The sequence below is a fragment of the Falco biarmicus genome, chromosome 13 (assembly GCF_023638135.1).
Source record: "Falco biarmicus isolate bFalBia1 chromosome 13, bFalBia1.pri, whole genome shotgun sequence".
In the NCBI taxonomy this organism is placed as follows: Eukaryota; Metazoa; Chordata; class Aves; order Falconiformes; family Falconidae; genus Falco; species Falco biarmicus.
In genome coordinates, this window is record NC_079300.1 from 26,877,270 (window position 1) to 26,896,071 (window position 18,802).

General features: G+C 52.9%; 1 protein-coding gene across 1 annotated transcript; it reads right to left on the reverse strand.

Annotated features, from left to right (window-relative positions):
* Positions 1–1,588: 1,588 nt before the first annotated feature.
* On the reverse strand, positions 1,589–17,771 carry EFHD1 (EF-hand domain family member D1). Its single transcript, XM_056358744.1, has 4 exons — positions 17,397–17,771; positions 9,571–9,718; positions 4,369–4,503; positions 1,589–3,264 (listed from the first exon to the last, which is right to left on the reverse strand). The coding sequence occupies exons 1-4, from the start codon at positions 17,690–17,692 to the stop codon at positions 3,130–3,132; spliced, it is 714 nt and encodes a 237-aa protein (XP_056214719.1). The 5' UTR covers positions 17,693–17,771; the 3' UTR covers positions 1,589–3,129.
* Positions 17,772–18,802: the final 1,031 nt, after the last annotated feature.

Consider the following 18,802-nt stretch of genomic DNA (forward strand, 5'->3'; position numbering starts at 1 on the left):
AGCATCATTGAGAAACATGCTGCGATCTGAGTATCCAGACAGGCTGAGTCCGTCCTGGGTGCCAGCTCAAGTGCTAGTGACTCATCTACTGTACATCTCCTACTCTGGGAAACTTTAAACAAAAACCCTCCAGGGACCAAGGACTACCTGGAGTTTCTGTTCTAGGAGATGAGTGACTTGAGGCAAGCCTTTGGGGAAGACTTGTAAGCATAACAGGCTTTTCATCAAACTTATCAACTTGCCATCACAGACTTAGAATCACTTGCAGCATGTCAGAAGTGCCAGACCAGTATTGATGTACCAGCAGGTATCACTAAAGAGACTTGGGGTTGCCAGGACCTTTAAGAGCCACCTGTGGTGGCATCAGGCAGAAAAGGAAGACAGAGCATCAAGGATTGCAATATATTAATTGTAGGTAAATACAAACAAGTATTGTCAGCCAGTATTAGTGGGACATTTAGCTAGACAATTCCTTTGTAGTACTTCTGCATAACCTAGTGTGACATTGTAATTCAATAGTTGCCAGCAAAACAGAACAATTTAGAAATCAATTATTTCCCAATGTCAACTTTTGCAAAGCTAACTTCAAAACACGCATTGCTGCAACTTCAAAATATACATCTAAAAGCACTTACTGCTCCCTGCACTGAATAAAGGCCTCAGCTAACAGCACCTATTTGAATTGAACAAACTACAGACACTCTGCTCATTTCCTTATTGAAACTTGTCAGCTGGAGTTGACTCAAATTATTAAAATAAAACCACTGGAAGCCCTTTTGCCACCCTCCTGCTGCCCTGGGGCTTCTCATCCAGCTGCATGTGCAAAGCAGCACGAGTTAGCAGTGCTTGCTACACTGCAAAGGAAAAAAAACCACACAACCCCCCCCCCAAAAAGACAATAAAGAGCTGCAGTGTTGCAATTTTCCTGTGGAAACAGACTAAAGAATCTTCACCCTGATTTTAACTGACCTCCAAGACCCAAGAGCTCACAGACACACAGTGCATGAATCATCTGCCAACAATACACAGAGCAGAGCTGCACTGAGTAAAATATTTAAGTCTTCCATTTCATCACTGGATCATACCTGAAACAATGCATGGTTAAAACTTCTCCTGAGCACACACACACACACCCCGAAACTGGCCATGCCAGAAAAGCTTAGCAGATCAGCAGTAGAAACAAGATGCTTGGACACATTTTCAGATGTCCAAGTATTTTTTTTTAACTCCCTTCTATAAAGGCAGAAAGAGGAAATGCAAAGGGAAATGTAGCTGAAGCAACCTGCTCGGCTCCCAGCTGGGGCACTACTAGGGCCAAGACAGCAGCTATTTTAAGACAAGGGAAGGCTGGCAGCCTTCAGATGTCAACATTCAGCAGTGGACAGTGTTTCAAATATTTGCACAGCCACGTCCCTTTCTGAGGAACTGCTAACATCAGGGCTTTTTACACCAGAACTGCTGTACAGAAGGGGAAGTGCTATCAAGAAGGGACTGAACACTTCCCTCATCCAAGTCATGATGCAGAGCTTTGGGGATCAGTACTGTTTGTGAACAAACTCAGGGACCTAAAATAAACCACAGGTAAGACTGGAGATAATGCTTTATTTGTACATTTCAGCAACAGGAGAAATAACTGAAGATGAAATTATCTGCTTTGTTGTAAAGTATAAAAACATTTAATTATAAATATTTAGCTAAAAAAGCGTGATTTATAAAATATAATCTGTGAAGGTATATATACACAGTTTAATTGTTTAGCAATTCTTTCACCTGACATTAGAGTAGAGGTTTTTCTATTTATTATTCCACACTCACAGTTTAGTGCTCACAGTTTAAGAAGCAAAACAGAAAAGTGAAAAGACAGCTGGCAAGTTTCTTTCTGGAAGGAAAAAAAAATATGCACAAACTGGGGCAATAGCAGAGGCAGAATTTGAGCAGATCCATGTTTCAAGAGAGGTCTCTGAGGGAACACCGCTCCCCTGCCATGACCTACAGCATACATACGCAGACAAGCAGTGGACATTTTAACGTTTGTGGGCAAGTTTCCTGTGTTTGCAGAAGAAAATGGCTAATAATATAATGCAAGCTCTCTGAATTCAGTTCAGCTGAATTCAGTGGTCACCTCGCAGCTCTTCCCTTCTTGAGCAGGGACTGCTCAGTATGCTGGGCTGGTATTATCTGTCATGGCTCTAACAAAAATCAAACAATGTCACCTTCGTGATTCAGGATATAAGCAAATTTCCAAATAGAAAACCCCAGTGTGCCATCCAATTGCATTGTCCAGCTGGCAATACCGCTTAAAAACAGATACAGCTGCTAAGGCTGGAAAATACAGTGAAACAATACTGTAGACTAAATGTGATGGAATGTGAAAGACAACACATGGTCAAACAATTCAGTTTTCTATTTCTCATTTAAGAGAGTCAGCTTCCTACCTTCAAAGTCTTAGGAAATCTCGCCTTTTATTGAAAGGTTTGTTACTATGGCACTTCAGAGAAGAAAAACTGAAAGACTCTCCAATATGCTGGATGGCAGAAAATGCTACAGGAAATTGTAATTAATTTGATCCATGTCCCTAGTAACTATCTTTCTCTCTTCACAGTGTTCTTACAGTGCCTGTGGCACAGGGCTTTGAAGAAGAGGAAAAGGGATAACCAAAGATGCATGACAACACCAAACAGCAGTATAAACATACAGGAAGTCAAGGTGTACTTTGTACATCCTGATTTACACAAGACATCACTACTTGCCTGTAAGCGAGTAATGAATTAATATGGGGTTAAGAGAAAAAGAATGTATAGAAAAGAAGGAAAGAATGAAGTAGGTGAACATGACACTTGACAGTGCTCACCCATGATTTGCTACCTGCTGTTTCTGCTTCAGGGTGATGTGCTCCTGACAGTCCAGAGCAAACAGCACATACACAGCTCTTATGATCCACATCATTATGAATGCATAGTAAATGCAAGAGTTGTGCCCTTAGAAACTCAGGAGGATCTTCAGGAGAGGAAGGCTAGCAAAGCTGTAACAAGTTTTAGGCAGGATCCAGGCAGTTCTCTCCAGGTAAAGCCCTGATCTGGGAAACGTACCAAGTCATGTGCAATCTTGGAGTGTATATTGGCTGGTTGGTTACTGGGTAAATGCAGACTTTAACTCCCTGAAAGCTGCTCGACGGTGTTTCCTTTCCTCCTCTTCCCGCTTTCGCTCATCCTGCTCAGCTTTTATCTCTGCTTCAAACTTACTGGCTGAAGAGAGAGCTTGAACCTTTGTGAGAGAGAAAATAAGTGTCAAGCCTTGCATCAGAGGGAGAGCCAGAGCCTGAACTACTCCCAGATGAGCAACACAGAACTGCTTGCTACACCTCACAGTGCTTGCTGGGAAGCTCTGTCAGGATGGTTTAAGTATTAATTACACTGCAGTGCTTGGTTATTTACACCCAATACCTGTTAGCTTGCTTGACTTTAACATCAACAAAAGAAAGGTCATTTACTAATAAGTCACTAACAAGTGACCAAAACAATGCCATCAGTACCAGGTCACATACATTCTTTCTGTAAGCAGGCAGCATAGCATAAGTTGTGAGTATACAGTGGGAGAAACTACTGCAAAAAACAGTTCTGAATCACAGCCAGATCCGAGAACATCATACTATACCACGGATAATCTGCAGATCAAAGAGACATTGTTTATTTGCTGGCTATTTTTCCAGCTTTCATCTCAGTACATCTGCTGTGCAATAGCCGTGTTATGCTCTTGGGAAAAAACTTCTTATATAAACAAGCAGGATTATTTTCTCTCCAAGAGAGCTTTCAAAAAGGGTGCTTTGTCAGCTCCGAATGGTGAAACGCTCTTTCTGCCAACCCCAGGACCCTGCAGAACAATTCTGATTCCAAAGGTTACAGAGAGCTGCTCAAGAAAGAGATGTCTGAAATCCTATACTCCAAAACACTCTATTCACCACTGAACTCTAAGTGTTCTGGTTCAGGGAGGTTTTGCAAAATGGGAAACTCTGTCCCTATTGCATTAGTTTCCAGGACATTTTTGTCTTTAAAAGCGGTCAGCCAGCTAGTCCCATGGGACTCCCAGCCACAGGGACACAGATCAGCCAGTCAGCTCTAGCAGGGTAAGGCTCAGAGTAGAGATGGTAAATTAAACTGTTCTAGTATAGACTGACCTGTAGATGAAGGCTGTAGCTGGAGTCCAACAAAGTTTGAAGGGAAAAGCTATGGCTGAGGGGCATGAAATATACATCCTTTTAGCTACAGAGAAATCTGGCATTATCTTCTGTTGAAAAGCAAGCAGGGTTGTTTCTCTGTGGCAATTAAGGCCTGTGTGCAGAGCTTTTCATGTGTCTGTGCCACACCATACCTTAGCTTCAAAGAAGTTCTTGGCTCCTTTGACTCCCTCAATGGACACATCTATCTCCGAGAGCTTCGCAAGAGTCAACAGGCCACTGTCCTCCTCAAGTTCCCCAGCTGCAGCTTTATGGAAAATCAGCAGAAACTAGCAAGACAAGAGAGGAAACATTCAAGTTCTTCACTGAGCCTCGAAAAACATAAAATAAAAACAGCACAGACACTCACCTGGAGGGGGCTGGAACTTACATTTCTGAGCAAAAGAAACCATGTCTATATAAATGAAGTGATACCACGGAACTTATGTTCCGGTGCCCTGGCTCCAGTATACAGCCCTGTTAGACTAAAAGAGGTCAGAATCTCATAGGAAAGGGGGTTTCCTACAGAGCAGACCACTGGTAAAGCATAGCTCCTACTAAGCCTGGGCTGCTCCATGGCCAGCAGAAGGAGGCCACCTCTCCACCTGCCTAGTACAACTGTATGGTGGGCTCAGATATACCTCTTTATGTCCCCACACCCTAATGGTGTATTATAAGCTCCCCACCAGCTTCCCCAGTGTCCTGGGGACTCACATCACATCCCATGACAATGAAAGCAGGGCAAAGAGACCCTAGCTCACACCTGAACCAAGACACTAGTGCACTCCAGTTAGAGAAAGCAGCAGCCCAGGTGTGTACATGCCTTTGTGATAGAGTGGCTGAACAAGTGTCCACAGAGCTGCTTGTTTTGAAACCTTTGTCCTGCACTGGACCATAGACATTTAACTAATCCAGACTCACTACAGCAAAGCGCGTATTGGCAAATGAATTGCAAAGAGAAACAAACAGAAAGAGATGTATTACGCTCCAGGAAAACAGACTTTTCTTCTTTTTACAGAAGGGACACAATCTGCCACTTAAAAATAAAGACCTCTGCATCACCTTCCACCTGCGAACCAAACTCCAGTTTAAGATGTGGATGCTCTATGTGGATTTGAGAGGTCCCATAACTCCCTGCTCTTCTTGGCCGCTCCAGGAGCTGTCTCAGTGCTTGGAACAGCACAGAAAGAACAGAGACAGGGACAAGTCACCTGAATACAAAAGGAGCAAAAGCAACAAAGCTGTGCCACTGCATCACTTCAGGGCACAGGGCTGCGCATACCATGTAGGGTGGGCCTGAAATCCATTTGCACAGGAACATCAAGTATCTCTAGCGCTGTGCTCTTCAGGCTCCCAGGCTTGAGACTGCTTCTTCCTCCGAAGAGCCCAAGTTGTCCCGGAGGAGGGCAGCAGAGTCCCAGCATCCATGCAGAGCCAGCCCCTAAAGCGCTCGACTGCTTCAAGTTCCTGCCAGAAGCTGGTGGAAATGCAAGCGTTTGGGAAGGCCTCCCATGGGGAAGGGTGTGGAGATGACAGCAGCGCTGGCTGCCCTCTCGCAGAGGCAGCGTCACCCGGCATTGCTTCATGCAACAGCCTTGTACCCCGTGTGCGCTCAGCACAGAGCAGCCACAAAGCAAGCTGTGCTTGGGGAGGGAACTTTTCCCCCTCCAAACACATGTAAGAAATTAAATGATGCTCTACTGAACGGGCAGAACATCCTGCTCAGAAAGGAACCAAATAGTCCCCAAGACATCCTGTCCCTCTGCTCAGATCCACTGGGCTCAGGCTAGTTCCTCTCCTCCTCCACCTCCAGGCAGAGGACTGGCAGCCAGGCTGGCATTAGTCATGGTTCCTCCTCACAGTTTCTGCTCCACCCGGCAAGTCCCACTTCCTGGCATCGGAAAAGGGCAGCGGAGGTAGCACAATCCTGAGGTCTGGTACAGCTGTTGCCTGGGGAGGGACTGGAAACACCCAGTCAGAGTACAAGTGCACATGAATCATGCTGAAACTAGGGGATGGGGCAGCAGTCCTCCAGTGGAATACAGACTGCTGTGGCCACAAAGGGTGGGCTGAGCTAAAAGAAACCAGAGACTGAGTCACCAGCTGGAGCAGACACTGCATAATGTCAGCCCCAAGGACCCAGCTAGGCAGACTAGGGGCATCATGCTGGTTTCCACAGGAGCTCAGGAGCAGTCCTTCCTCAAGTCAGCACACAGCCTGCAGCTGGCCTCGCCAGTTATTTGCCCTCAAGGCATCGGTCCTTACTAACTAGCAAACAGCAGCAATCTGCATTCAGATGCCATTCCTAGCCTGTCTCACACCCTTGCTGGGCCCCGGACACATCACATGCAGCTAAGCCTCAAAAAACTATCAACAAAGAAGCAAAAGTGAATAATGGTGGTACCTTTAAAAGCAGTGCTTTCAAGGAGGGCAACATGACACATCCTTTCCATTCCACTAACCTTAAAAGAGATAAGAGGTGTATCTGCTCTCACATCTTTCATGATCCAAGATCTGTCCCACAGTGCCAGGTCTCAGAGCAGTGCTGCAGTTATGCAGCCCCACCAGGCACCATGCTGGCCTCCGGGATGTGAGGAAAGGTAGAGGATTGACCACCAGCAGCAGCCTTGCAAACAGCTTGCCAAAAAAGCAGTGCAACCCAAGGCTGTGGTTTGCACCAACTCTGCTAGCAAACACGTGATGTGGGTCAGCATTTAAGCTGGTGTGGGTGCAGGGGACAGTGGGTGGATTTTTGCAGGTTCTAGACAGCAGCTATAATTACACATTACTATTACAGCAATTAACTCTGGTTTCCTGTGGTAATGACGGAAGCAGACAGTCAAAGGTGTTTTTCCCCCCACATACACAGTACCTAATAGTTTTAAGCCTAAATTTCTTTGCTCGAGTCACAGAGTCTAGTGCAGTTAATTGTTGATGTATTGATGGACACTTCAAAGGTCAACGGTTGAAGGCAGCTTTCCTAACAGGGCCAGCAGTTCAGCAGCAGCAAGTCAGAGCCATTACAAGCCTGCTATCCTGGCAACAGTCTACCTGGGATGGGAGGACAAGACACTACTTAAAGTAGCAGCAAAAGGTGACCTGCTGCAAGTGAAAGAGGTCCTTACCAATTGTCTGGCCAGGCAGGTACATCAGGACTCTGGAGAGACAGGCAATAGCCCTCCAGTGCTCAAGCTACACTCTGCCGAGTTTGGATACTCATTTAAACCAGCATTTCTCCTTGTGTTGTCAGTGCCCCGAGTCAGCTTCTTCACCCTCTATATAGTTCTTTGTCACCACCAACAGGAAGCAGAGTGGGACATGGCTACGGCCTGGTTCAGGCCTCCTCACCCACCAGGAAACCTACCTCCCTGCCAGTCCTCTGTCCAAACACAGCAGCTGGACACAGGGCATCTGCAACGAGGCAAGAAGCATCCTGCTCCTCTCTACCACAGGAAGCTTTGGGTACATGCCAAAGCTGCTATATAATTTGTCCCCAGACCTCTGCCAATGATGCTCCCTCATTCCAACCCATGTGCCACTCAAGCTTGCATTTGCTTGACCATTGTTTTGCATCTGGCAAGAAGCTACAACAGCACCAGCTGCTGCATGCCACATGCCAAGGGCTGGCAGCACAGGCAGCCCATGCCAGCTGACAGGCGGCTGTGCTCCAAACAGGTGGCAACAGAAGAGGAGCTGCTCCGCCACTTGTGCCATGCCACTGATGCCAGGACACCACAGCATCTTCCAGAGCCTTGAGGATAAATGCAAAGAGGGCTCCTGCAGCAAGCCCAGAGGCTGCCCCCAGCTCTTCACCCAGGGTGAAAGGTGGCCCAGGAGGCATGCAGAGAGACAGAGGGCTCCTCCAGCCCACACAGCAATTTGGCAATCCCATTCTGTCCTGGGGCCAAGGGCACGGCGCTCTTCCTGCTCTGCTGGATTCTTTGCTACCCCCCAGTTCACCTCTGACCAGCACGTGTCCTTCCCTGCCCAAAGAATCTGCCAGCTTAGGGCTTTGCTGGTGTGAACAGACAGACTCTCGCTTCCCAGATTTGCAAATCTTTCCCCCTCTCTAATTGCTGGGCCCCATAACCCAACAGTCTTTGGTCTCAGTCTTCTATTGCTGCCCTCTTGCAGTGAAAGAAATGCAACAAAACCCTTGGGAGATGGTGTGAGGTGTGACACGCCAGCACTGAGAGATAGCGCAGCAGCTCTATGAGCTGCCAGCCACTCCTCACACCCCAACTGGCCCAAGCTGGTCATGAGCCCTGTCTGTTCATCCTCCCTCAGGCGCTGTCGAAGGTCTTGGCACTGCCAAAACGAAGAACTCTATGTCCTGAGCTGTGGAGAGCTCTGCACCTTGTCTCCACAACCAAACCCCCACCCTGGAGGAGGCATGGTGAGAGCACAGCCCCTGCAGAAACAAGGGAGCCCGTTGCAGCCATCCCCTGGGCCAGGAGAAAGCAGGACAGCAGCACAGCTGTCACAACCGGTGCAGAACACGAGCAGCACTGGCCCTCCTGTTGCCTAAGGGGCTGTCAATTCAGAAAGGCACATGCAACACATACTTCTGACTGACACAGGAATCAAAACCTAGAACAAGATGATGCAACAGGAGGGTTTCTTACCTGGGCTACCCCTTCCTGCTGAGATGAGTTGGGTACCCTTGAGCTCACTGCTCAGATTCCCTCTTCCTCTATCCAGCAGCCACTCCTGGCCTGCCCATGCTGCTCAAAGCGGTCTCAGCACAGCAGTGGCAGACAGACCTGTTCACTGGGTGTCCCTGCTGAGCCAGCATGCAGTACCAAACTGCTGCATCACCACGTTTATTCCTTGCTGCAGGGAAGTGACCACCCCTCATGAAGCTTGCCATGGCTGGTCACTGTGTGACACAGAGGGCCCCAATACAACCAGGAAAAGGAAGCCTCCTGTGCCCCAATGAGACCAGCTGCTCCAAGTCAAGACACTGCCCTGCACCTGAAATGAGGCCTGAACCACTGTACCACAAGAGCCCAACAACAAAACCTTGTGACTGAAGGGGCATGCCACCTCCAGCTATGGCAGGGAGCTCTGTCAGCACTCCCAGGCAGCTACAGCAGGGCTCAAATGTGCTCCCAAAGCAAGCAGGGAGGTTGAAGAGCTTTGGCATCAGGTAACATTTACTGGCATGTGAAGATGGGTGTTGACAGCGCTCCGCACCTTGAGCTCCCCATGGCATCGGGAAGCTCACCTGCTTCTCCACTGCACCCGCAGCTGGAGAAACACAGAGGGGACAGGACTACATACACAGCACAGGGCCTGGCTGCCTCCTCCCTCTGCCCCACAGCCACATCCCCCTCTGCTCCTGCAGCCACCCTCACCTCACGGAAGCTGAGCTTCCCGTCAAAGTCTTCATCCACCTCCTTGATCATGTTCTTCAGCCCCAGGTGTGTCTGCGGGGCTCCCAGCTTTTCCATCATCAGCTTCAGCTCCATCAGGTCAATGTACCCATCCCGTCCTGAGTCATACCTGTGGGGTGCAAAGGGCAGGGGGTCAGCCTCCATCATCCCCCATATCCATCTTCTCAGAAGAGGAACCGTGCAAATGGATAAAGTCACAGGGTGGTTCAAAGCTCAGAGGAGAGGGGAAGCTGCATGACATGGCCAGTGCTGAGATAATATTAAGCTCAAGGAAGTAGCTGGCAGCTTTCAGAGCTGTCTCAGAGAGAGAAGTGCTCAGGAGAGCTCAGACCAAACCACCCACACAGAAGGAGCACAGAGGAACTCAGCTTGTCTCAGTGGGACTTCCATCTCACCCACTTGTGTCTCCACAAAGGTTGCTCACGTACAGCTTACACCATATACCAGTGCAGTGAGGCAAAGGCATGCCAGAGCCAGCTGCTGCCAGGTCTTCTGCTCTTTTTGTGGAGTAACAAGGAGCAGAGACCAACCAGAACCTCCCAGCAGAAAGCAGCTAGCTATCTTTGCAGGCAAAACACACCCCCTCTAGCTGTTAAGATCTGTCCTCTCCAAAATGGTTTTGTACTACACAAGCACCTCAGCTTCAGGGCAGCTGTTTATCCAGTGTCCCCAGGCAAAGCAGAAAGGTAGTCCTGGCAGAACACAGCAATCCTAGCTGGTGCCATGGATGGATCACAGGGCCAGGCTGGCAGAGGAAACCAGTGCCCACCTCTAAGAGCAAGGCTGGAGTGGGACCACACCCCTAATGGAGCACAAAGGACTGCAAGGACTCTGCAGGAGGAGAGAGCACCTGTGCAAGGGGCACAGTGCTTTAGGGATGGGAAGGCAGCCACCTGCCATGCTCAGCCTGGGAGCATGCACCAATTCATCCTGACATCTGCTGCAGGTGTGAGTAAAGCATCCGGCCCACCCAGCAACCAGCGCTTCACACACACCAGGGCCATTACTGGGTTTCAAAGTCCAAAGGCCACAGGGATGGGTGCTCTGCTATCAGACAGCCCATCAGCAGCCCTCCCTCATCCTGGTCCTGCCATCGGGGTCCAATACAGAGATGGGGGCTCGCATGGGAGAACAGGGCAGGGTCTGCCAAGCTGGGCTCAGCCCCGATGCAGAGCCTGCCGATGCCCCCTTGCCACCATCTCAACCCCAGAGTTAAATCCTTTCAACCATTCAGAACAGAAGCCCTAGGCACAGCGCTGAAGCTTTCCCATTGGCAGGAGCCTGTCAAATCCTCCCACCCATCATTTTTCATTGACTGCTAGTTCTCTTCCAAAGAAAGGAAGGCTGTAGCCATCCCAGATCGAGACCTGCACAGTTGCGGTTACCCTGGAAGAAAGCCCTTTGCAGCTCAAAAACCTCACAGCCGCAGAGGAAGCTGTGGCAGGGGAAGGCACGAACAAAGCTGCTGGCCTGGAGCTGCTCGCAGGTGTAGGCAGCACAAGGCAGGGCTGCAGCCAAGAGCTCTGCCCCTGCCTTCACAAGCATGGGCACAGGGTACTTTTCCCCCAAACTGGAGTGACCTCCATGGCTTTCCAGAGTCCCACCACCTCTCCAGCCATCTTTTATACTCTCTATGTCTCTGTTTCCAAGTGTCCCAGGCTCAAGAGACCCAAAACGACAGAAGCATCACCACCAGGCTGGCACACAGCCCCAGATACCAATCTGCCTGCATGCTCTGCACCCAGCAAACCCAGGAGCCCACCAGGCCAGACAGTTTTCTGGAAAACTAGGAAAGAAACTTCCATCAGCCCAGAAACCAGGTCACAGACCTGAGACGTCATGCAGAGGAAAGGCAGTGGGTTCATCACAGCAAGGAAGGCATCAGTTAATTAAGGCACACATTCACAACGTTACCCAGCCCAGCTCAGAAACACACTTTCAAGACCTCACAGAAGCATAGTAAGTGCAATATTTAATTGTCAATTTGCTTTTCTTTTAAGTTTGGGAGAAAGGGTGTGGAGCCATTCCTCTGGAGTTAGGTGGCTGGAGAGGCAGTGCCTTTGATCAGATAAAGCAGCAAAGCATATAGTGGCAGGGAGGCACTTGGGGTTAGGGTTTTTTTTTGCCCCCAGAAAGCTCACACTGCCCTTTGGCTGGGTGTGGAAGCATGGTGACACCAAGGTCCCCACCAAGGGCTGCCCATCTGGGGTCAGGCCACTGCCCAGCCCCTCTCAGAACCGCTGGGTAACAGAGATGAAGGCAGGAGGAGGGCACAAACCCAGCCTGCAGCTGCCGTTCTAGTCTCACCCTTCTGGTACAGGCACTACCCACAGGCAAACAGGGGCCCTCAGTGCCTGCCCTGGCACTCAGCCCGGGGCAAATGCACTGCCCCGAAAGGGTTAAGCGTGGGGTACAGCTTCAGTTCTCGTCATCCCTGCAGTGAGGCAGCACAAAGCCAGGATTGTGAGAAATGGGGTCTTGCCAGCAGCGGGCCTCAGTGGCAGAGCGGCAGGCTGTACAGCCACACAATGGGTGTCAAGCACACCAGGCTGGGGTAGAGCTGGCCCAGAGGTGCACCCTGAAATCAGGTTACCAGTCCCTTGCAGTTAGAGACAGACAGACAGAGGGACACTGAAGCCCTTGCAGAGCAACAGCGGCACCCTGCAAACTGCTGCATTCCCTCCCCACCCCCCTTGCCTGCTAAAACAGCCCAAGTATTTTAGGACCTGGGTACAGCCGCTCGGCTGCCACCGAGCAGCGGAGCAGCGCAGGCAGACTATTTAGGGAGAAGCGTATTTATAGGGCATGAGAGACGGCACAATTCATTCCCCATCGCTCCCCCTCAGACGCAGGCACTCGCACAACTAGTCATGACATGGACTGCACTTTGTTGGCCAGCTGATGCTCCTGGCACACCTCACCTCTACCAAACCCGCCCCATCTGCTTTTTGGGAGCTCACTTTCAGGGCCCAAGGTTCCAGCCAGCCCCCAATACTGCTCACACCTGTTTCACTGCCTGCAGAGCAGCCCTGTACTGGTGATGGACACCGGTCAACCCTCACAGGCAGAGCTGGAGGGCACCAAGGCAAGTTTGTCCCCTGAACACATTCCAGTGTCCCAGGGAGCCATCCTGTGCTCCAGGAGTAGCACAGCATGAGTACACAGCACTTGGGTGCCTTGCCAGCACCCCCCCCCCAGCCCCACTGTCCTGCTGTGACACTGGAGCTTTGCTTCCTTCGGGCTCAAAGCTCTCTGGGCTGCAAGCCAAGCCTCACCCCGGCAATGCACAGGCATTACGGACAGAGGGGTTCTCGTGTCAACGGGCAAAGACATCTCACATCACAGGCAGGCAGGCAACTCCAGCAGCAAGTCGGTGCCATGGTGAGTCCCCACCTGTGACGGCTGGGATGCCGCAGGCAGCTACAGGCACCTCGGCCGTTGAGATAAGGCTTCACAGCGCCGCCGCAACAGCGTTCCTGGCAGCAGATAAGACACAGGCAGCGGCTGCCAAAATCTGCTGCAACAAGGATGCGCCCAGATTCCCACGCTGGCTTGCTTCCACCCAGGCTGCAGAGCGTGCCTGGCTGCCGAAGCACTGGGGGAGGAAAGTGGGAGCAGAAACCAGGGGGGATGGAGGGAATACTTGCCAAATAGACTTGCTTAAGAGCAAGAAGTGTGTGACACACAATTACTGCCCAAGTGCAATCATTATACTGGTGTTATGCAGTGTAGCTAGTGGGTTACACCGCAGAAGAGGGATCAGGAAGGGAAGACAAAGGAGATGCCAAGGACTGCATCACCCATACTGACTCTGCAGTCACCTCCCAGCTGCACGAAAAACCCCAAGGAAACAAAAAAGGACAGCTGAATGAGAAATCCCAAATCCTGAAGGATCAAAGAGTGGTTTCTAAACATTCATGCTTCTTCAGAAAGGCTGGAAAGAAAACCTGCCCTCCCTGTATGCATTTGCTGTACCTGAGCTTGCTCCATACACTGTGGGCACATGTGCTTTGATCTGCAGTTCCTGCATGCTGCAACGGCCTAATATAGGCTTTGAAATAAAGCCGTCAGAGTAATGGTGTTGAAGTAGTAATAATCTCCTCTTAAATATTTCAAAACCCTTTCTTAGTACTTTACTCCCTCTGAGCATTGCATTGCACCTTACACAGAGAAGGGTGCTGATCTCCCTGGTATCCAGTGACAGGACCCATGGCAAGGGCTCAAAGCTGCCCCAGGGGAGGATCAAACGGGACATGAGAATGCATTTCTTTACTGAGAAGGTGGTCAGACACTGGAACAGGCTTCCTGGAGAGGTGGTGGATGCCCCATGCCTGTTAGCATTTAAGAAGCATTTGGACAATGCACTAAACATGCTTTGAGTTTTGGGTCAGCCCTGAAGTGGTGAGGCAGTTGGACTAGACAGGTTGTAGGCCACTTCCAACTGAAATTATTCTGTTCTATTGCAGAGAGCTTTGGAAACAACTCCTCCATACCAGGCCGGGGACAGGAACAGGCTCCTCAGCCATGTGCAGCTCCATCCTCCCCAACCTGGGTAGCAGAAGCTTTCCTGCTCTTGGAGGAACATGAAGGCGAGATGAAAGTCTCCTCCAGGAGGATCTCTTCTGTGATGCTGGGCAAGACCCCAAGGCACTGAAACCAGCAGTGCCAAGGCTGGGTGGCCAAGTCCCCACGGGTGTGACTTCCCTGACTGCTGGGACTCTAGAGGCAGCCAGTCATACTGGGAGCACAGCAGTCCTGGATTGAATAGGTCTGCTGCAGCACATCAGAACGTCCCTTTGTACAGGGGCATCTGGCAAGGGGCTCCCAAGTGGCTCCAGGAGGGCAAGGGGACATCACAGCCTCTCCCACTGGCCAGGCACAACGCACTTGTGAAACATGTGGGCAGCATATGAAATTCCCTAAATACAAATGTAATAGCAAGGCTGGAATTTCTCCACTCCCTCGCACCCTACAGATGAAGCCAGTGGCTGTTTTCTTCCCCCCTACATCCCTTGGAAAAGGTCACTCCTGCCAGGCACAGCCTCACAGCCTGGCTTTCACACCCTCCTCTACCATTTCCCTGGACAAGATGGCACCAATGGGAGCTGTGAGATTCCAGAGCTCCTGAGGGTTCACTTGCAAGACTTGGGGAAGGGAGGTTATCATGGTTACCACAGTCCTCACATACTGTCAGAATAGGCAGCTAATTAGGTCACATTATAATTAGCCTGAGCTGCAGACTTCCTGGTCCCTCTGCCAAAAAAAAACCCTGCCCCAAGAGCTGCCTGCACCCAGCAGCCCCCACGTGCTCCTGCACAGCCCCAGCACCTACAGCAGATACTCACACCCATCTCTGGGGGAACGGGATTGAAATGGGGGGATGCTGCCAAGAGACTTGGACAAGACAGGGAAAAGTGAGCCCACCCAACCATGGCAGCAGGAGCAGGGAGCATCATTTCTGCTTTGGAAGGATGCTCCCGGCACAGACAGCAGCACACAGCACCTGGATGGAGCACTGGATTTCAGTAAGTCCCATGTTCAGACAAGCCTTTTGCTTCCACCCTGGCACAGGGCAGTCACAGCCACCAGCCGCACCATGGGATACGCTGACAGATGCCAGAGCAGCTGCTGTCACCAGCAACTCCCTCTTCCTGACTGGAGCACCTTGACCCAGCCCACACCTTGCCTGGGTCCCACAGGCTCAAGTTTAGTCTGAATTACAGATTTACAAGTTCCACTAAACTGGTAAGAAACACTTCTGAATACCAAGTGTCATAGTGGAAACTTGGCACCCCATGGCAATGAAGATACATACCTGTCTGTCAAAGGCTTATTTTTCACTGTTAGTACGAAAGACCCTGGTTCATGGTGGCCAGGACCAATAAGCCACACAGAGAATAAAAGCCTTAATCACATTAACTCAAGCTCTGACTGACAGGAATTAAGGGCAACATTTCCTCTCCTCATGGAGCACGTGGTGTCAGCCACTACTTGAAGTGGGTTGCACGCAGCAGATGGAGCAAAGACCAGATCCTCTGCCACTGCAAAGGCCAGGTGCCTGTAACAGAGTGAAAACCAGGTTGGGGTTTTCCATCCGCCTGCCCGGGAAGCACAGGGGAGCACACAGCCCAGCTTCTTCCCCTTCTGGCATGACTGGCCAGTGCTCAGCTGCGATAGTCCTCACAGGGCAAGCAATGTTTTCCAGCTACATTGACCAGCTGATTAGCATTCAACTGCAAAGCCTAGGTTTCCCCACTTACAAGGCCAGCGTTTAATGAGCTCATTGTTGAAAAATTCGGCCGCAATTCAGCTCTTCCACTTTTTATTTCCCAAACCACTGCTGTTCCTTACCTTATCGCTATTGAGGCAGTACCACTGCCGGCTCCAGGCTCTCGCCTGGGGCTTTTGGGCACTGCAGCTGCCTGCATTATTTGTCCTCCTGCCCTTACAGCACCACGTCTCAGCCCTCTGCAGAGTGAGATCCCCTTCAACCATTGTCAAGATGGGAGCAGGATCGAGCAGAGCAGCAGTTTCAACTGGACCACCTCCCTTCCCGCGCCCAGCTGCTGACACGATGCTGCCTGTGCAACAAAGAGCTCCAGACCTGAGCTCACAAAAGCCTGTTGCCTAGTATCCCGCAGCAACAGCCCTGGCAAGGGCCAGCAACACACCACAACTACAGGAGCTAGGAGTGTTCAACCAGGGTCTTGGTCTCCTTGCAATAAACCCAGCCTCCAGGGTGCCCAAGGCAGCTTTCAGGTAGCAGGACAAGAACCTAACAAGTTACAAAGCCTGCTGCGGTCACCTCTGTAAGCTAAAGTAGGTCTTTGCACCCTGCTGTGACAGCCCACGTAGCTACTCTGTGGTACTGCATCCTCATGCCTGGCAGCAGCTGATCCCCAGTCCGGTAGCCCTGCCTGCCTGCCCTCTCTCCTTGGGGCCAGGAGAACGGGGTCCCCAGGGGCACAGCGGCTTGTGGTGCTGGGGGGAAACCTTAGTACGGAGAGTGAAAGCTACTTAGGCACAGCCCAACTGCAGGAGGTAGGATGGGGTTTGCAGAGGAGAGATAAGGGCAGGATCATGGCCCCGGGAAGGACCAAGCCTTTCTGCTTACAGTAGCAGCTCCCCGTGTTGCCACCAGCAGCTTGACTTCAATATAAACCCTCCTGCCGGGAGGAGACCCCCAGCGCAGCCCTCCAGAAAGGGAAACCAAGAGCAAGCTGTGCTCGAGCTTTGTTTGAGTGCACGGGAGGGAGCACCGAGCCTAGCAAACGGGACCGTGCAAGGAGCTACAGCACTGCTGGGCAGAGCTGCCGGGGTCTCAGTTGTGGAAGGCAGGTGTGCAGCATCGCTGCGAGGCCCCACGACACAGACCCACCAGGTGCCCCTGGGCATGGGGCAGCAGCGCCTGTACCCTCCCAGCCCCCCGTCCCACCCAGCGTGTCCCCCAAAGCCACATCTCCCGGGTGCCACCGTCCCAAACCCGGGAGGCAGCGCCAGAGCGGCCGCTAAGCGCGGGGCTGAGCTCCGGCCGCGGGTCCCCGGCGAACCCCGAACCCCCCACAGCACAGGGACAATCTGGGGGTTTTGCCACAGGGGACCCCCCCGCCGCAGCCTCCTCCAGCCCGACCGCAAAACCGCGGAGAAATGCGAAGATCGCGCCAAGCGCGGGCAGCCCCTCGCCAGATGCGCCCCGAGGAAAGGCGCAGGGAGGGTCTGCGGGGGAACGGCAGGCAGAGCCCCGGGCCGGGCAGGCGCCCCCCCCCGGCGCCCCTCGCCCCACTCACAGGCGGAACATGCGCTCCATGTCCTTGATCTGCCGGCGGCTGAACTCCTTGAACTCGGTGTAGGGGTTGAAGACGGCGGCCCGCCGGGGCTGCGCCGCCCCCTCGTTGATGTCCTGCCGCCGGCAGAGCTTGGCGCTCAGCTCCGCGCCCGCGCTGGCCGTCAGGCAGCTCCGCTCCGCCTCGTCCCCGGCTCCCGCCTCGCCCTTGGCCGCCACCGCCTCGCCCGCCGCCGCTGCCCCGCTCTCCTCCAGCTGCAGCCGCCGCTGCAGCTTCTGCGCCAGCTCCTCCGAGGCCATGGCCGGCCGCGCACTGCCGCTCCGCTCCGGCCGGGCCCGCCTGCCCCGGCCCGCAACTTTATTCCCTCACTTAGAGGGAGCGGGGCGGGGCGGGGCGGGACGAGGCCGGGATGGGGCCGGCGCTTAAGGAGGCGCGGCGGCACCGTGGGGCCGTGGTGGGTCCTGCACCCCGTACCCCCCCCCCCCGTACCCCCGCAGCCGGGTGTACCCCCGCAGGCTGACCCCCTCACGCGCACACTCTCCCACGCAGGAATCACACACACACCCCGCTCCGGTACACCCGCATAGGTTACCAACCCCCGGTAGGTACCCACTGTCCAAAACGGGAAACCCCCGCCACACTCGGGCGCACGCCCCCGCGGGCAGGGTCCCCCGCGGGCAGCCCCCGCACCCCACGGCAGGGCGCTGTGCCGGCCCCGGGGCGCACAGCCCGTGTATACCCCACAGCCGCTGCGTGGGCTGAGCCGAGCCCCCAGCCCCGCCGGGACCCCCGTGGCCGGGAAGAGCAGCTAGGCCCCCCTGGCACCCCACGGCCTGCCCCACGCCTGCAGGGACGGCGGAGACCAGGCCTGCCCCGCGCCGGGGCGCAGGGACCCCTTAAGCTCTGCTCTACGCCTCCTCTTTCTTATCTCCTTGGGCTAAAATTAACCCGGGACAAAGCTCGGCGCAGCCTGGGCTCCCCCTCCTCCTCCAGAGAGCACGGGAGGCTGGCGGCCCCTTCCCACCACCCCCGCCGCCCCTCCCGGGCCAGCGCCACTGCCACTCCTGCTGTCCCCGGGCTCTGCCGGGTTCCCCCCGGGACCCCCCAGCCCGGCTGGTAGGAGGCTGATGGTGCCAGGCAGGGTGGGATTAGGGCCGGTGTGGGGCGCCTTAGGGTGGCTGTTGATGGGATTTACCCACCGGGGAGGAGGGGGAGAGGAAAGCACTGGCTCCGACACTCCGCCTGCTTGTGGCTCCCACTTGCCCAAGCTTGTGCATAGCGGAGAACCTGTCCCAGTAGCTGTTCCGTGGCTGTTTCACACCTCCAGGCAGGTGGTAAGCAGCTCTCTGACCCTACCATAATGTCATGACCTACAATTGACGCTCTTGGGCAAGCTCATTCCCAGGCAG

Bases quoted from the DNA above. Each gene is read 5' to 3' on its own strand.
- EFHD1 (XM_056358744.1), bottom strand. From the start codon at position 17,692: ATGGCCTCGGAGGAGCTGGCGCAGAAGCTGCAGCGGCGGCTGCAGCTG. The intron at 9,719-17,396 runs GTGAGTGGGGCG...TGCACCCCACAG, and splicing joins ATGGAGCGCATGTTCCGCCT to GTATGACTCAGGACGGGATG. The intron at 3,265-4,368 runs GTATGGTGTGGC...TCTCTCACAAAG, and splicing joins AGAACTTCTTTGAAGCTAAG to GTTCAAGCTCTCTCTTCAGC.